General features: G+C 37.5%; 1 protein-coding gene across 3 annotated transcripts in view; it reads right to left on the reverse strand.

The window, feature by feature from the left end:
• The window catches only part of SLC2A13 (solute carrier family 2 member 13), a 156,716-nt gene that overhangs the window by 38,603 nt on the left and 98,530 nt on the right, over nucleotides 1-19,583 (reverse strand). For all 3 annotated transcript variants that reach the window (XM_054057053.1, XM_054057051.1, XM_054057052.1), the window contains exons 5-6: nucleotides 9,995-10,158; nucleotides 4,991-5,111 (exon numbers count right to left, since the gene is read on the reverse strand). In XM_054057053.1, coding sequence (XP_053913028.1) covers nucleotides 4,991-5,111; nucleotides 9,995-10,158 — 285 coding nt within the window. The remainder of the gene's footprint in view (nucleotides 1-4,990; nucleotides 5,112-9,994; nucleotides 10,159-19,583) is intronic.

Raw genomic sequence — 19,583 nt, forward strand, 5'->3', positions numbered from 1 at the left:
TCAGCAACACAAACTATCAGAATTTTAATTACATTTCATAAGAGCTGGCAAAATTATTCCTAAACACATTTATCTGTTAACATACTCGTAATTTGCTGAACTTAACAGCAGAAACACATTACTCTATTCATTACCGCAGTTCTAAGCTATCAGAAAGACTGGTAGCTCAGTCACTTTGTCATTAAAAACATAAAATGATAATCACATTTTTAAAAAATACTGGTTCTATGATATAGTGACAGTATGAAACTATTGGTATCTAGTTTGCAGATAAATCAGATTGTCAATGAGTTAACTGAACAAAATAAAGTACATTAGCCAATATACTTACTAAACATATCCTAAGGCCATTAAATACAATAAAATCAGCTTCAGTTACAAGGTTACCTAGGTTTTTTAGGACCGATCACAATTATATACCTTTGCTAAATTAATAAAGATAATATATTTCTGCCTATTAGCTATCTTGAAATTTGCTTTGTAAGAGCACTAAATATTGGTGCCTTCATCTCAGTGGTGTGTATTTGTACAATAGGCTTAGGAACATTAATCACGTGAAGATGACTAATTCAAAGATAAACAACAGAGCTCTTGTGTGCCCAGCACAGCTGGCACTGCTTGTTTTATTTTAATCAAACTTTAAAGGCAATCAATTCAGGGAGGAACCTGAGAAAGTTCTTGTGCATAGGTATCAACTCCATAGGATATGAGGGTTAACCTAAGCTTAACACAAAAGCTACCATTTTCATATAGTAACAGAGGTGAAAAATATAGCTTACGTAGGACAAGTTCACATTATATCTTCTACAGCTGACCAAGTCTCAGGAAGTGCAGTGAGACACACGTGACTGAAAGGAGACAAAAAGATCAAGAATACAAGGCAACAGGACAAAGATAGTTACCCAGGAATGGGTGACTGTCCCAGAGAATGGCAGAGTGGGATAGCCAGACCTTTGATTCTTTAAAGACTGGGAAAAGGTGGTAGGGAAAGGCTAATGCACACTCAACCTCCTTCAAGAACCAGGCAAGTCCTCAGTAAACGTGAACACGTTCAAAGAGTTTTGAGTAGTCATAATAATACTAGGGATGGCTAGCTCATCTTTTCATTTCTAAGATGATAAATTTTGGGATAGCTGTGATTCGTATTCCTGAATTTACATTTGAACTTCTCTGTGGCTTTGATGATAATGATGATCAACAGCTTTGATGATCAACAGCTGCTGAAGACACTGCAATCAAAGAAGAGAGGGAGTCACACTACAAATATCTATACAAACTTACACCGATTATGAAAACAAATTTTGATTTAAGGACGGCACACAGAGGCATTCACCTTCCCTTTCCTCAGTGAGACATCCACTCACTTCCATCCCTGAGGAGACGAAGAGAACTTCAGTGTTAGTGGTGTCCTGCTGGGTTTGCACTACATCCTTGTGACAGATTCAATTTTTTTTTTTACACTGGTTCATTGATTATATTTTGGCTTTTGATCAACTATGATATTACACATCTCTACACCAAATGAAAATATTTTACTTCATCACATCTTACTGGTTTGTTTTCTTCAAGCATGTACAGTGAACTTCTACCTCTGTTTGCAGGGTACAGCTCTTTCAGAATGTAGCATTCAAGTCCTAGCTGCTTTTCTGAATTAGGACACCGACTGTGTTCTTTATTTGCTAGTCTGTTCTATCTTCATTGCTATTCTAGCAGCAGGAATTAATCCGTGCAAAGGAATACAGATCTGAAGGGACAACAAACAAATCAACTTTTTGTAGTAGCTCTAGGGCTTCGAAATAGACACACACACTTACTCCAACCCAATGGATTTACTAACATAAGAAGCATTTCTGCACTGCACAGTATCAGTGAAACTTCTGTCAGCAAAATAAATATTACTGATGCTTTTATAACTTATAAATACATTTTGGCAAAGACGAATACAAGCTACATTCAGGAAACACCCCGATACTCTGAGATGGCCAGGCCACAAACAGGTTTATACTCTGACTAAGTGTACCTCACCTCAGAAAAGCACTACATCACCATTAGATAAAGGTGACAATGAGCTGCATTTGTGTAGGCACACAGATTTAGAAGCAGTTACAGTGGCTACAGGGAGACGGCATTACACATTGATCTTCTGAAGTCCGATGGTTTTTACTTTTCCAAAACTTTCTGAGGCCTCTTCAAGGCTTGCAAGATACAATGCTAAGCAATGTGAGATATCACCAGTTATACCGAAGCAAGCTAAAACATGGATTAAACAGCAGCAGACCATTGCCAGTAAGTTACTTCATTTTACTTTGATTTGATACCTTATTTGTAACTATTACAACAGTAACATTTGCTACCATACTCAATGGCTATCTGTACAACTTTTCTAATGCCATTGATCTTAGAACAGCACAGAAAGTATACAAGACTGGCATTATGCAGACCAGACTTTTATTTCCAAATCTTCAAGTCCGAGACTCAATTTGACTCAACCCCCTAAGTGCCATAGGGAATACCTTAAGGGTCAAAAACAGGAGACAGAGAGAGAGGCAAGCCTGCCAAAACAGCCCAGCATTTAGCTTCCTCCTCTTCCTTCCAGGACCACGCATTATGCTGAAGTCCTTCCAACCCAGACTGAATGGTGAAGACAGCATCCACCTACTCATGACAAAACCAGGATTTTAAATTTCATTCAGCTCAATGGACACGTGCACAGAAAGCACACATACCTGTATCCTGGACAGCCACTTTTCCAAGTTCAATATAATGTACATCTGTATGTCATCCACTCCAGAAATAATTACATAGAGAATATATGTCAATTTGTTCCTTTATGTGTAGTTACAAGAGCTGGGCAAATGCATACTGAAACTAAACTCCTCTGGGGACATTGGTGGGGACAAAAGGTTTAAAGTTGGTTTTCTTCCCTTGATCCACGCTGAAAGCAAGCAATATTTCTTGCACATAATTCTCCCTTGGCTGAAGACTCTTGGAATTTTAAGGATGTCTCATAGGGAAGTCAATGGCTAATAATGACCTCCCGAAATGGGCACTAATACACATGATGCTGAATGAATATTCCTGCTCCACTGCAAGCAAGGTAAGGATTTGGTGATGTTTTAAAGGATGAAAATTGACATACCAAATAGTTTTAGATACGCAAGCGTGAAAGTTGTTATTAACCACATAAATGCCTAAATATTTTAAATCCTTTAAAATAATGGATGCTGTAGCCTAATTCTGTGATTTATGAGCAACTGCATCATAAAGTTTCATCTCTCCTGGTTTGGGTCTTTCTAGTAAGGTACACTATAAGATTAAAACAGAAGCACCTAAAGATTTCTCATACATTGTAGAGGGTATGTGAAATAATGAACATGTTCATTTTTATCTTTAAACTAAGAGAGCTCCTTCTCTTTCAAAATGCTCCCAAATGAAAACACCTTAATTTTTTATTGCTCTTTTCTAGACACTTTGAATTTCTATCATATCTGCTTTTGTTCACTTCATTTCAGAAACAGAAATCATGACAGATTAAAGTTTTCCAATTATTCATGAAACAACACGCCTTTACTTGAACTACCTCCTTTCGTTTTTCATGCTTTTGCCCAGAAGTGCATGCTGTGCCAGCTGCAGCAAGTCTCAATTTCCTTCCTGACTAGCCGTGGTTAACTGGAAAATGAAAGCTGTGATGAATAATTTTTCATTACTTCTTAAGGTGGACTAGCCACATTTCCTCTATGCAGATTTTATAGTGTTTTAGGTTATATAAGCAACTAGCTTTATTAGATAACACATAATGAGTTCTGCAAATGTTGCATCTGCTCTTTCCAGACATCCTTTCCTAATAGTTAACTTAAGTCTGAGGCAAATCCTTTAGACGTCCTGCCATTAACATTATCTTATTCCGAAAGGAGAGTCTTTGGAAGCTCTTTCACCCTTTGCACCTTTTAGCCACATTACTTGCAATTTGAAAAAGCTGTATAGGCATCTCCCAAAAAATCGCAAAATATAGTTGACAGTGCAGTACAAAACAAGTAAAAATATGGTTTCTTACACGTAGGGATTCTCATATCTGGTAATATCTAATAGTGAAGTTATTCGTGTCTATTTACACTCTTTTGAAGATCTTCTGTCCCCTTCCCGGGGCTCTATAAAGCTTCAGATCCTCAGAATCTTTCACCTAAGACATTGCGCTGGCATATGAAAAGCCACGAACCATATTTCTAGCCAATATTGCTAAGAAAATGAACTGTACCTCTCATTTCTTGCTATTTATCTCTATTGCAAACACATATAAAACAGATTGTGAATATAAGTAAGAATTTCTTCAGCCATTTAAATAGTATCTCAATAGGGAGTTTCTGGTGTGCCAGCTAAATGAACATAAGAGTACTTACACATGAATAAAAAGCCCCAAAATATTGAAAATGACACATTTCTAACACCCTATGTGTAGTATTAGAAACTTGTATACAAATGTGCATCTGCTACCCACTATAGAAAAAACAGGACCCCAAATTAATTCTTAATTGGTCTGTAATTATCATTGTTCCGAAGATCTTTTTTCACGGAGTAAAGTAAAAGGTAAGCAACGTATCTTCTTAAAGAGTTTATAGGTGGTATACATGACAAATACTTGACTAAGCCAATATCTGCAAAAGCGTATTACAAATTAATTTCAAAATATTCCTAACTTCATGTCCACCATAAATTGCAGCAGGTGTGACATAACAGAGGAGATCTCAGGCGTGTCATCTGCTGCTTAACCACCTTATTCAGTCCGAGAAACTCCAAAGGGTTTTCAGAATATATAAGCCAAAAGTCTCATTTTCTCTGTTGGAGGAAGTCAGTATTTTAACTTTAGGTATTTAGCTTAGCTCCTTAAACTAGACTTTGTGAATATTTGCCCATTACTCACACTATATCGTGAAACTCAATTAATTGGAAAAAAACCTTCAAGAATATTGGATGAACGATCATGAAATCTCACCTGTATTTTGTGCAGGTAGAATTTTGATGTGAAGGATCTGGTGGATTAAGTGTTATTCTTGGCGAGACTTGAGCTGACAGCAAAAATCCCGAAGCTAGAATAATGAGCGCCACAGCAGTACCTAAAAATATAAAGAACAGATAAAGAACAATGTGATACTTTTCTTCAGAGCACATGAAATAATTCTCTATTGAACTGAACTACATTTGGGAAAGCAAGGCACCTCATTACCAAGCATACACCATTCGCTAAGGAGTCTGATGAGTACCCAAGAAAAATACCCTTTGCTGCATCCACATCTTGAATTAAGTTAGATGTTAAAGTCAGATGCATCAGGTTTAACACCTAAATTAAGAGGGTAAGACTTTTTAATATGAGGAATTGAAGACTGCATGAATGAATAGATATACTCTTTTTGGTGCTGAAAATAATGCTGCAAAGGTAAAATTCAAAAGTGATTTTGAAATCATCACACGTCTTCCCACTCACAGACCCAGACTTGAAGGCTTTCCTGTAAAGCAGATAATAGCATCAGGGCTTTCATGGGCTCTACTTCCCTTGTGAAATGAGGGAAATTTGACTTTTCATAAAAACACTACCTAAATGCCCAGCTGCAATTTCTAACCTGGTTTCGAAGAGCATACACATATAAAGTGCTAAGAGCCTCCCCCCTTCCATCTATTTTCTCCTGTGTCCCCATCAATTTCCTTGTACACAAGCTGGGCAAAATGATGAGAGCAAAGATGGCAGAAAAGGTTTAAAATTTATACAACAGGCCACTACTAGAACATAACCCTCATTTTCCAACCTTCTTTGTCACACACACAATATGCTGTATCATTTTAATGAAAATCTATACACTTCACTACTCATTATACTACTGCAACTGTCCCAACTCAGACTTAGAAAACATATACATCTTGCTTCTTGATGAGGCATCTAATTCTATGTTGCATAAAACAACCTGTATTCCTATTTGTATACTCACTATTTATGTGGCATGTTCTATTTGAGAGGTTGCATAGAAAATGCATAGCCGGATGCACAGTCTACCAGTACTAAAAATATAAAACCACTTATAATTTTATTTGTGAGCTAGTTACTAATGATCTAATAATGTTATCCTTACCATAAAAAACAGACTCACAAACCACTGAAGCACATCCCAGTGAGAAGACAGCATACATTTAGAAATGTGCAATGATATAGCTTAATGATTGAGGGCAAATGAAGGCATCCCACTGCTCCATATGTTAGAAGCATGTAAGTAATTTTCTCAGAAATCCATCTGTGTAAATCTTCAGAAATGCCACCACATTTAAAACCTTAACAGGTAATTCTGGCATTCTTTAAGAAATTATACATTATCTGGTTTTTATTTTGGGGTTTGGGTTTTTTTGGTGGACAGAAGGCATGTTCGGACAGTTCCAGGAATGGGTTTGATAGTATTTTTGAATAGATAAGCAAGAGTTCCCTAGCAGACAAACCCATCAAATACGTGAAAAATCTTTTCTGAGACATAAATAACTGCCAAGGTCTGTGTAATAAAATTATTCATGCATGTGTCTGTGCAGCAGCCACAGCTAACAGGCATGAATAGGCACAAACTGCAGATGATGGGACCACACATTTACCTGAACCGAGGCAACCAAGACCTTAAATTCCATCACAAACTATATGTGGAGAAAGAACCTACCCACCATAAAATGTGCTTTCAGTTTATTCTATGCTTGGCTTTGTACCACTGTGGCTAGTAGGTTTATCAAAAATCTGTTTTCAGGGCAGCTGGATATTATTGCACTAGATTTACTGTACTTTCAAAATACCACAAACTAGACAGCAAATATCTTTAGACACTAGACAGCAAATATCTTTAGACAGGGTCTATAATCTTATTTATATTCATTCTAAATATGCTTTGTCTGTCTTTTAAGTTAACCAAACACACTAATGCTCACTTCTAGTACCTCTACAAATGTCTTATTTCTTTGGAAAAGTACTGAATGCGTAAACATAGCAAGTGAAGTTTATTACATTTGCATTCGGTGGAAAGTTTGTCTATGATGAACAAAACCATACAATCACAGTACTTCATTAGCTAAGCTGGGGAAAAAAAAAAAAAAAGAAAGGAAACATCCTGAAGATGCTTTAGATTTTCTGTGTTATAGAAAGTGATACAAATTGCCCAATGATCAAGTACTACCATGCTTTTAAACTGAAAATTTCTAAAGGGCAAAAATGAAAACAGAAATAAAATGGATACTGCACTTGTCAAAATTTCTGCATGTTTCCCAACTAAAAGCTTCGAAGAAATAAATTAACTGAAGAAAAAGAGCAACAAAAAATATTTATAAAAATAAATAAATTATGCTCAGATTTGATGAAACTAAGAGGAATCAGTAACTGTAGAGCTGGTACTTTTTGTTTTTACAAGCAGTGTACTATAATTCTCCTAATGTTTCCTATCTGAAAGGCTCAGGTTTTCAAAGTTGCTAATATTTTGAAAATGTTAAATTAAATTAAATGTAAAATAGATCTTTCCCAAATGTTTTCAGAAAGCAAGAAAAGCTGCATAAGTTTACAAAATTAATTTACAGTACACTGGCTTTTAATCAAAACATTAATGTTGCTATCTCTCTACTGATTATTCTTGCAGGTTATCATCTAACAAACATCAAAGCAATTAACCTTTACCAAGAAAAGAAATCCCACCCTTGCAGCAACAGGCAAAGGTAGTAGCTTTGTCTTCATTTTATTTAATGGGAGACTGTGACATACCTGGCTTCTCCAAAGGCGAGAGAAGCAGCAAGTAATAACTTAGTGCAAAAGTCAATGTTCTCAGAAACACAAATCAAAGTAGGGGACTAAAATAGAAGTTTACTCCATGAGAAAAGCCATCATGGAAAACAAATCCATCAGCAGATTTAGTAATTATCATTTTATTAAACAGCTCTCTTTCTAAGGAAAACACACCATATCCACCACTACTTAAATTAAAGCGTCAAACATTGCATAGAACAATTCTAAGTAGTACAGAGAGATGACATATGCCTTCTTAACTGTCACTACTTGTACTTACCTTAAGGAGGGGCAATATGATAAGAACACAACAAGCAATGGAGCCCAGAGTAAGTGATGCTGCAGACTGGCAACTGATCACAAAAGGACCAAGAACATTTCTACCAAACAGCTACTTTGTGTCTGAACATTATAAGCAAATGACTTTTGATTGTATTATTCGACTTCATTAATTCTGAGTCTATTTCTAAATTTTTCCCTGTTCTAGGACTAATATGCTTCGTAACAGAAATCTGTATCAACATTTCAATGTATGATCTTAGAATATGTTAACCAGAGCCAAAAAGCAGAGTTCTGTGATTGTATGAGAAGTCCACGTGGGAATCACATCTGTATACAGCTGTGTCCACAAAAGCAATAAGCTCCTGATGGGCCGGCCAGACATATGAGGTATTGGGGCCAAATATATTAATAGTCCATCCCAATAGACTATTTAAAGAAGAGGCAGCACCCAAGAACCAGAAGTATCAGTGCAGTGCCAGGAGAGATCCGCTTCATGGAAAGACAAGAAAACTGATGACTACCTCGGGGGAAAATAAGGTATTAAGCATACGGAATGGTACAGAACTGGGTCCTTCTCCTCTGAAAGATAGAGATGTAGAAGAACTAATAAGGGAGACATATTTTAACTCACCTGGAGGTAGACTGTGATAAAACTAGTGATTTGAGATTTTTGTTCATTATTTTTAAGACATGAGGGATGTGGCTTTCCAACCTCTTCTGTCATGACTACATTTCTGAACTTGGATCATGAAAAATGCTTCCAGTTACTTGACTCCAAATCAAAATGGCAACACACTAAATACACATTTACTATAACCTGGAATAACAAATCATCTCCAAACTGCTTATTTTAATTTAGCTATCTGTGTGTCAAACCAGACGCAGCACTGTGCTGGCACTGTTCTGCCTATATAAATGCCTTCAAACACTGTGAGTGTAGATTAACTCCCATCTCTTGCGAACTGCAGATGGCCAGCAACTTGGCAGGTGGTCCCCCACTCTGCTGTGTTGCATTAACTAGAAGTTTGGATCCCTGACAGCAAAAACAGAACAAAATATGGAGATGTTAAACCTTACCAGCTAAACACTTGTGAACATTATTTCAAGAGAAGTAGGAACTGTTCCTCTTTTCCAAACCCTGTTCTTGGAAATGTCTGAACCTTTTAGACATTCAGACAGAGTCAGGTATTCGGCATAGATTGCTTCAGTCAGAATGAGCACGTAACTTGGGAGCAAGCTGGGATTTACCAGATAAAAGGTAGGATGCAGCAGAGCGTAGGCAAGGCTGCTCGCTCTGCCTTTTTCTGCTTCCAAGAGATGGCTGCATAGTGAGTTACCAGTGTTTGAATATTTGGACAAAATGGGCAAATTTAGAATTCTGTTTTTAGTATCTCATACAGGAGATGAATTAAAATCACATTAGTGTAGGTAAGGTGTTTACTGTATTATATTTGAGATACTATGCAAAGAACTGCATGAGTTTTTAAAGTGCTGAAATAGCTTTGCGATCTGCTTTCTCCAGCAGCTCTTCATAAGATGTTGTGAATTCACCTAAATGACCCAGAAATTACAAATCACATCACATATACACACAAGGTTTAAAACCTAACCAGCTGTGAAATTCCAAGCATTTGATTCCTTATACTGAAAAAAGCATAAGAAGCAAAAAGAAAACATTGTCAAACACGGCTTAAAGGAGAAACTGCAAATGAAAAAATAACACGCTAAACCTCTGTTTTCTAAAATAGCCCTTAGCTGTGGTACTGCACTACTAATCTTGAAATGCCATATGACTTCAGGGAGAAGATGAGGTCAACATTACTACTTTAAAGAGGACTGCTGTGGTAAAATTAGCACTTGACATTTTAGCTTCCTTTTATTAATCATTAGGAAGAATATACAATGCACTAATTAGGCACTCACCTGTTAAGCTACCAAGTGTAAGTTTCCGGCGACCCATTCTTTCAACAAGCCAGACTCCCATGAGAGTAAAAATGAAGTTTATAAAAGCTGTCAGTGCAGCCAGCCAGATTGCAAGCCTATCGTCTTCAACCCCTGACATCTGCAAAATGGTAGCACTGTAGTACCTGCAAGCGAAAGGGGAGACAAATACAAACACCACTGATTTCAGTTTGTCTTATGTTATTTTTTTTTATTTTAAATGAAAAAAGATGATAACAAACCTCAAATTTGTCCTCCTACATAATGCAGCCGCAGACTGACACCCAATCACCCTGGGAAATCAGGCATAACCAAGGCATAATTTGTGCTTCACTAAAGTTTTAACTGGAAGACATCAAGAGACAAATTGCCATTCCCTTGGCTTAAACAGGCTTATTTTTGATGGTCAATCATATTCTGCTAGAAATGGCAGTTGCATTTTTAATTTAAATAAATCCGGCTTTCAAATCCAGCTGCTGCTTTGTGTTCTGTCTTTTTTTCTGCCAAAGCATGCAGGATTTTAGCACTCTGTGTACTGTCTAGGGAAAGACAGCTCAAAAATCAAATATGTTTTCACTCCAGCTAAAGGTCATATGGAACTAATCAATAGCATCCGACATGCTGCAAGCGACACTTGCAACCTCCTGGTTTTATGTTTTGCAGTTTTACTTCACTGCCATGGAAGCAATCAAAACTTTCTCCATAGCACTATTTTTGTCTTAACCAGAATATGGTTGCTTTGAAATGCCTTAGCAGCACATTGCAGGGATATGAATCTACACCCAATGGGAGCGTTTGACAGAAGTTTTCACTTCTCTCTAAAGTGAATCAACTGTTCCAGACAAACAGTAACTCATGAAAACATTGACTGAACAAAATGAAAAGGGGAAAAAAAAGAAGCCTACCATTTTTCACAGAGATCAAATGACATAGATATTGCTCCTGTGTTCTCAGGGAGAGGTAAGTAAACCTTCAAGAAAATACGAGTAGTTTCGTTCATGATATAGAAGCACTTTTCACGGTGCCCTATTTGTGCTGATTGAAATACTGAATATTCAAGCCCTCAAATACCTAGTAGTCTATAGGCTTTTGCACAGTAAAAACTATCAAAAATGTCAAAGCTCACTTTTTTTTTCCTTCGCCAAAATTAAGCTTGCTGTAGAAGTGCCCTTGTTGTTTTAATGCTCAGTTGAATTATCAACAGAAATGTTAGTGATCTGCTTTTTTCTATTCTAATCATAAACCACTTTTTGCTTCAAATCAATAATCCATGACAGACAATATGCTCAACTGACTACTTGCAAAAGTGCCTGAGCTATTTAACGCACCACCAGCCATAAATGATTGCACTTAACGGCTGGATGTTACCGCCTCACCCATTGGCTAATATAAGATTTGTAGATCCTTCCAGTTCCTTTCCCCCACCAGGACATCCATTCAAGGCCACGTCTTCACAACTAACTCATGATGCAGTAGAAGAGGACCTCCAGACTGAAACTGCTGGTACTGAGGACCCAGTATCTGCATACACATGGGCTGGAGTCTGGCTCCGTGATTTGCCTCCCTGTCAGCAACATCTTGTCCAGGCTCATTTAGATTGAAAGAGCTGCACATTCTGAGATCCTGTCAAGAGTGGGAATCTTGGAGAGACAAAGATTCATGAAGGACAGACATCATCTGAATTAAAACACTAGTGCTAACACATCCTCACTTCTTAAAGCTCTTTAAATTAAATTGCTAACTGCCTGTCAAAACTTACATCGTACTGCACTGGTCACCAAAATCATCCAGACAGTCAGTGACCTCCCAATACACCTTCCCTTTTCTTTTTAAGGGTAGAAAAATAACAAGAAATGTCAAGTCTTGGCCCATTGACACCTCCTATGAAACTCCTATTTACAGTCAGCAGATAAGACTTCAGCAAGCCACGTTTAACTCCACACATCCAAATCTTCTCAAAATATAGTTCTGCTGGGAAGTCAGAAATTGCCTTTTGTCAGCAGCAATGTACAGCGTACTGATTCTACATGGTTAAAAAACAGCAAAGAATAAAGAACCACATATAGGCATGTAGATATTTACTGCCTGATATATATAAGCAGACACCTTCTGCCCCTGATATTCCTTCTGGTGGCTTATTGCACTCACGGGTTATATATTCTCAACTAGAAGCTTACTATTAATCCATAAATAAACAACGTATTTCATTTCTATGGAAAACAAACCAGGGAAATTTAGATTCTGCAAATCCAAATGCTAAGCTAAGGAAGTCTGGGTGCTGGGGTTCATGTTTATTACGACACAGCAATCTAATTTCTAAAATTTTAAAGAAAACTTGCATAGATTATGATAACTACTAAATGTATTTGCTTATGTTTACCTATTTTAGTATGCCCATTTTTTATACCAACCTGCGCAGCCCTAACTGCCTACTAATGTAACAAGATGACAGGTCTTTTTAATTTCTTCCTGACAAGAAAAAAATCTTGTCATGTTGTACAACCCTGGTGAATACTGCAGCCTCTGCAGGAAATGCAATTTCAGTGCCAAAGTTGTGCAGTCCTAGTTTATTTTCTAAAATGTAAAGAAAATTACAAAAGCACATGCATATCCTTGGAATTTTTAAGCAAGTACTTTATCTCTGAAAGCACATAGAAAATTACAAAGCCACACAAAGTAACTGAGTTGAATATATACAGAAAATTTTAACATTTTTCATTTCTGCGGATGTCAAAATTACGAAGTTGTTCGATCAAGGGTTGCAGTGCATTAAAAAAACTGAAACATTTCCACATTTAAGCATCCTCAGATTAATCCTTCAACTATATACTGAGAATGCACAGTGTTGAAGGAAATTAAGCACCCCAACAATTTCCCTCCCTCTTCTCCTTTGCAGATTCAGTATTTTTTTAAAGTGCTGACATCCAACACTTAAAGAAAAGGAGAATATTTCCCCTTCAAGCAGGTCTTACAGACAATTACAGATGCATCAGGGTTTCTAGGTTAGCTCATGCAGCAGCAAAGAAGAAGCCTCCCCTGTCAGGCTTTGCAGCTCTCAATCAAAAAAAAAAAAGCCTGTTGATAAGATACCATCACAGCTTTGATTGCCCCCATCTTTCACAAGGAGCTGCTCCAGCCCATCTGTTACATCAAGGCTACTCCAACAAAGTTTCTGACTAGGGATGATAGCCTTTTTGGGCAGAATTTTCATTTCTTGTAGAATTAATGAATAAATCTAAGTAACTCAGAAGCACCTTTCAACATCTTGAAAACATCCATGTTTTTGCTTTTAAGAGAAGAAATAATATATTACTCTAGCACTGCTTTAAAAGGGTTTGCTAACATTTACAAGCACAATACTTTGGAAACCACTGTCCAAACCACTCAGTCAAAGAAAATCAGTCCCTAGAGATAATGAAACTCTCTACCCTTTTTTCCTCAACTGAACTGTTATAACGCAAAGTGAAATGTTAAGTAATTCAATAGCCAAGAAGAATATTATTAAATATTGAAGAAAATCCCAGATTTACATGCCCTTTTTCTGCAACTGTGCATGAATGACCCTCTCCTTCTGCTCTAACCATTTATTATATGTCACAATTATTGAACCAAGACAGACAAAAATATTCATGGCAAAACATGCTCCACGTTCACAAAATTGCATTCCATTTACACCTTCAATACGTTCCTCTGCTCCTTTAGGAATTATAAAAGCTTATTCCCATCAAGTTTGATGATCCCCAGCATGGAAACTGCATTAGATGTGTCCAAAAAACCAGCAGTATGTTACAGCCTATACACACATGGAATATAGTCCCCGGCTGACTTTTAACATGGCTAAAGATTCAGGTGAGAAGCAGCAAGTCCATGTTTTCAGGTACAGACACTTGCAGTCTGGCCACAGCATCATCTATCAAGTCAGGCAGCTGCACTAGTACGAGATTATGCCAACACTAACTGAGAAGCTGGACCATTTAGACAGACACTATCTTGTAAAAAAAAAAACCAAAAAACTGAGATTAATCATAATTCAAATTTCACATTGATTTGAACAAAAGTGTCCCACTCAACTAACAACTCATCTAATTTACTTAATGTTTCCCTCCTTTTGCAAACTATCCCACATCCCTGTAAATACAGTTATAACCAAGTTAGCTTGTTGTTCTGACATGTTTTGAATATATACATTATGACAACAATGAGGAAACAGGTTAAGCCATCCTTCACATTCCACCTTTGGCTCATAAAAGATCACGGTGGTTTTACATCTTGATTACCTGAACAGCAACAGTCCAACAAATGGCATTGCTATTGAAAGGAACTCCCAGAAACAGCAGAAGAAAGAAAGAGCAGCATATGGGAAATTAGATGCCAAAGTGCTGGAAATGAAAACAAGATTGGAAGAAGGTGATGTATTTGGAAAGAGCCAAAGACAGCAGATGCTCCAGGTGTGGCAGCTCTCTGACGGGAGGGATGCTACAGCCTTGCTAAGCAGCATATGAAGCCTGGGGAAGGGAAACAGACACATTGGCAAGCTGATGCTTAAGTAGCAATTTAAGAATATCCCTTGGTTAGATTTGTTTGAAACAAGGATTGCAGAGCAACATAGCAGCGTTTGACGATACAACTGGATAACGTGTTGGATAACGTGGTTCAACTTCCCAGCTTCGTGTTCTGCACACCACAGTGGTAAGGGAGATGTGGCAGTTTCTGCTCACAGAGGTTGCATTCAGACCAACCATGGAGACCAGTTTAGAGACCTGGGCAGTTATTGAAACTGCTGGTTCTTTTTCTGCATCTCTCAATGTGTCTGCCTCACATCTTACCTTGCTTTTTAACATCCCTGGCTGAGCAGATATATTTGACCAGATGACCTCTAGAGGTCCCTTCCAACCTCAACAAGTCTGTGATTCTGTGAAACACAAATTTGATCACCTCCTTTCTGAACTCCTATAATATGAATTAGTAGTCTTATTAACAACATTAGCACTGATACTATGAAATATCTGAGCACAGATCTACTTTTCAATGGGAACTGCCTTCACCAAGCAAAAATTTGTGGATGCTGAATATCCATTAGCTATGGATAATGAAGATGGAAAGTCACAGTAAGGATAAGATCTAACCTTTTCTTTGACGTTAGACATATAATAAAGTCGATCACAAAAGCTGTAATAATTCATTTAATCACTATGATTCGGCATCAGTCCCAGGACTATCACATTAGTCAGTTTACAATCTTTAGATTCCTTAAAAAATTAAACCATTAAAACATCAACTGATAGGTTGAAAAAAGGAGCAACAACCAACCTCAACCACCCTCTGAAACCACCCATAAAACGACAGACAAGGCAAACAAAGTTTTGTCAGTTCTTGCATGATCCCTTCAAAAGCTCTGCTCTCCTCTAATCCAACTTGATTGTAAATCTAGTAATTATATTTTCACTCACTGAACTTCTGAAATTCATGCAGACAGCCTCTTGCTTGAAACCACGACTTGTTTCCTGCCCTCTTTAGCATGTATACCACCTTCCTTCAATTTCTATTCTAAAAATGCACCTCATGACCTATACCTGTGCCCTACTGCACACAAAACAACACAACTAGTTTATCTCAAGGTTCCGTTCTGCACAAGACTGTTTCAGTGCCAGTCCTGCAGGACACTCCACTGCTCTCTGCTGTTATGTTTCAAAAACATTAGTAAACCTGGTTTTATCTTACGCATTTAAAAGTCACAGAGAACGTGAACAATGACACTTACACAAGAAAATATTATACTTTTAAATATACGTTACTCCATGTACAATTATATACACATACACACTTAGTGGCTAATATCACTCTGTTAAATATAAAGCATCCTGTTTTACTTGATGTGATGACTTGCTTCTGCAGGGCGCAGGGGACATTTTGTCATATCTGCTGTTGCCTTCCAAAAGATATTTAACAATAAATTTAATCAATTATAAGGTGTCGCTGTTTGTGCATGTTAGCAGCATCTCTTGTGGCATAGGTGAGATGTGCCTGTATGACAATGTACAAACAAAAAAATCTTTTATTGTCTATCTACTGGATATCAATAATACCCTTCCAGCTCATTAGCTCCAAAGGCAACTGGACTTCAGCTATAAAACAGGACTACTAGGTACATGTACCTTTATCTCCAGGCTATGAAGGTAAAATATGTAAGGACTAGATCCTGAAATCTTACTGAAGCAGACTCTGCTGCTTTAGAACACTCCAATTTAAGACTAACAGTTGAATATTCTTTCCCCTACTTCCACTTTTGAAGTCCTGAAGAGCTCTCTGAGGAAAAGGTTGCTGTATCACCTCCAAGTCTACATGGGATGTTTCATAAAGAATGCCTGGAAGGCAACCCAGGGGAGTGCCACTGCACACCTACCTACCATAATTATACCTTCAAATTCCCTATTTAGCAGTAATGATGTATTGTGTTGTAAATGCTTTCAGTACAGAGCAAAAAGACACAGTGGATGTCATTTACTACAGTGTATTTTGATAATAAAACCCCCTCAGCATTTGGTACTGTTTGACAGATTATTCATACCCAGTATGTTCTCTGATTTACCACACGTTATCCGTGTGCAAGGCACATGCAAAGGTTTTAAGAATTACCATTTAATTATGTTAGGAAAACATAGGATTTTTTTAATGTACAAAGAGCCTACGTTCTATAGCTATTAAGCAAAGAAAGCATCCCAGTGTTTGACAAGGATTAAAAATACCTTCTAAGGCTTAAGATCACCAAGACAGACATAGGAATTCACTTCCCTAGTTTAACGGGTCATACAGCTATCAGGTCATTTGAAAATACTGTTGCAGTATCTGCTGTGAGATAGGAGAAAAGTCCCTGTTCATTTTTTTTTTTTTTTTTTTGCTTATTCACACTACACTTGATACACCTTTGCACACAGTCAGAGTGCTTTTCAGACTCAGTCATTTCATTCATTTATGTGGGTCCTTCCCAGGTCTCACCTGAAACTATGGGGAAGGGAAATTGTGTTCTTCTTCATAACAGAGAAATTGTAAAATACCAGGAAGAGTTAGAACTATTATTTAAAAGAAAAAAAAAATCAGGCAGAAAAAGAATATCAAATCCCCATGTAAACCTGTAAGAAAGTGCTCTGTAAATTCAAGAACCCTGTAGTTAAATCCATTGAAGAAGCAAGTTGAACTTAACTGGAGAGTTAAACTGAAGAGTAACAGGCAGAGCTGGAAATGAAATTAAAGCACTAGGAGGAATAAAGTGTTGACCATCCTCCCCCTCTTCCCAAAACAGAGATGCAGTTTCCAGCACAGAACAAATAATCTGGACTCAATACCACCTACATGCTTAGCACTGCAAGAAAAGCAATGTAACATGAACCTTTCCATCTTTTCTTTGGTGGCTTCACTCAATACACAAGGACTAAACTCTTCAGCAGAACATTTAAGAAAGAAAATGATCACTATCATTGCTATTTTGTAAATGGAAACCACTGAGGCTTTTGGGAAGAGGAGGAAGATGGATGACTATTTGCAGATATCTACTAGTACTATCTGCAGCAGAATAATGACAGTCCAGAGCATTGCTGCAGATAAGTGCTCTCTGCAAATTAGTAAGTATAAAAGTAGCGAAAGAAAATCCCCCAGGTGTTCCACAAAATACACCTCGTTCCGTTTTTCATTCGTTCTGCCAACTTCAGTATAATTTAAATTATATTTAATATTCTATGGTATTCTAATGCTAGAAAGAACTAATGCCTACCATAAGCTGTTTGGGATCCCAAAAAGTGAAGTCAGTCCTCATTAAAATCAATAGACTTGCTAAAAACTAGACCCTTTATTTAAGCCAAGACTAGTGGCAAACAAAGGGACTATATACACTATAGTCTCACTATAAGAGCCAGGAGTCAGCAAGCTGGGAGAAATGGGATCTCCAAAGACAATAAAAAAAATGAAACAGGCTTTCTCTTGAACCTAGTTCATGGATTTTTTTCTCAAAAAAGAGCAGGTTTCTGTTCTAAATATGTATTTATCTTTTCAGAAAAAATGCACTAACTCTAATTTTTGCTTATGAATAATAAAATGATAACATCACATTTTAATCTCAACTTCTCATCTGAACGGAATCTTGCCAAATGTCCCAAACTTTCCTTCAAGGCATGCAGAAGGAAAATCATAGAATCATAGAATCACTAAGTTGGAAAGGACCCACTGGATCATCGAGTCCAACCATTCCTAACACTCCCTAAACCATTGCTCCTCAGCACCTCATTCACCTGTCCCTTAAACACCTCCAGGGAAGGTGACTCAACCACCTGCCTGGGCAGCCTGTTCCAGTGCCCAACGACCTTTTCCGTGAAAAGTTTTTTCCTGATGTCCAGCCTGAACCTCCCCTGGTGGAGCTTGAGGCCATTCCCCCTTGTCCTGTCCCCTGTCACTTGGGAGAAGAGGTCAGCTCCCTCCTCTCCACAACCTCCTTTCAGGTAGTTGTAGAGAGCAATAAGGTCTCCTCTTCTCCAGGCTAAACAACCCCAGGTCTCCCAGCTGCTCCTCATAAGACTTGTTCTCCAGCCCCCTCACCTATAATACACTAATAAATATATAATATACTAATAAATAAATAATAATATACTAATAATATATACTAGACTAATAAATGCTCTATTAAGTGTTTTTTAAAAAAAAGTAATTTCAATGTTCCTTAGAGATCTGATCTTTCAGTCATTTTTCAGTTGAGGAAAAAAGAGGATTTTTTTTCATGCATATCAAGGCAAAGCGTTATTCAGTCAGCACAGTGCTCCTTTTCAGAGAGTACATCTTCAAAATATTGCACTTCTAGTTCTTTTATTCACCCCAGCAGGGTAAGATTCCCCCCATATGCTCTGTGGAGCTTTATAGAGGACATGTTTAAGTTACCCTGTTGGTGGAGCTTCCTGAGGAAACCCATTCCACATTTTCTTAGACAGCACTGAAATAACTGCCTAAAGGCACCATACCGTCGCCTACCACCGAAGTATCTCAGCTTTGTTTACATTTTTTGTAATTCTAAACCTATAACAAATACAAATATACTTAGAATAATAATTTCAATATATACAAATGGGAACTACATAAAAATTTCCATTAAAAATAGCCCTTTCCATGGCCAAGGTATGTGACTCAATCCTGAGTGAGAGCATTAGCCCTACTGTTTCCCTTAGCAACAAATCCATTAATATACATATATGTATTTTCTTGTAGAGGGACACAAGCATTGCATAACTACTTGGGAGAACACAGCTAGTTCAGAGTAATTTGATATGAATTAATAGCTCACAAACGATATCTAACATTTTCTGCCGACCCTTCAAAAGCCATGGGACTGTGCATACCAGAGAGGGTGCTGCAGGCACACAGTGAAGAGACAGGCGGTGTGTACACACAAGCTGTAAACCACACATCAAATAAATGAACTTATAGCTACAAAGTTGCAATGCTCTAATTTGGCCTTTGATGGTGTAATGAAACATGACACAATCCTTACAGATAGGATCACACTACTGCAAATTCACTCTGCTACTGATTC

The sequence above is a fragment of the Cuculus canorus genome, chromosome 1 (genome assembly GCF_017976375.1).
Source record: "Cuculus canorus isolate bCucCan1 chromosome 1, bCucCan1.pri, whole genome shotgun sequence".
In the NCBI taxonomy this organism is placed as follows: Eukaryota; Metazoa; Chordata; class Aves; order Cuculiformes; family Cuculidae; genus Cuculus; species Cuculus canorus.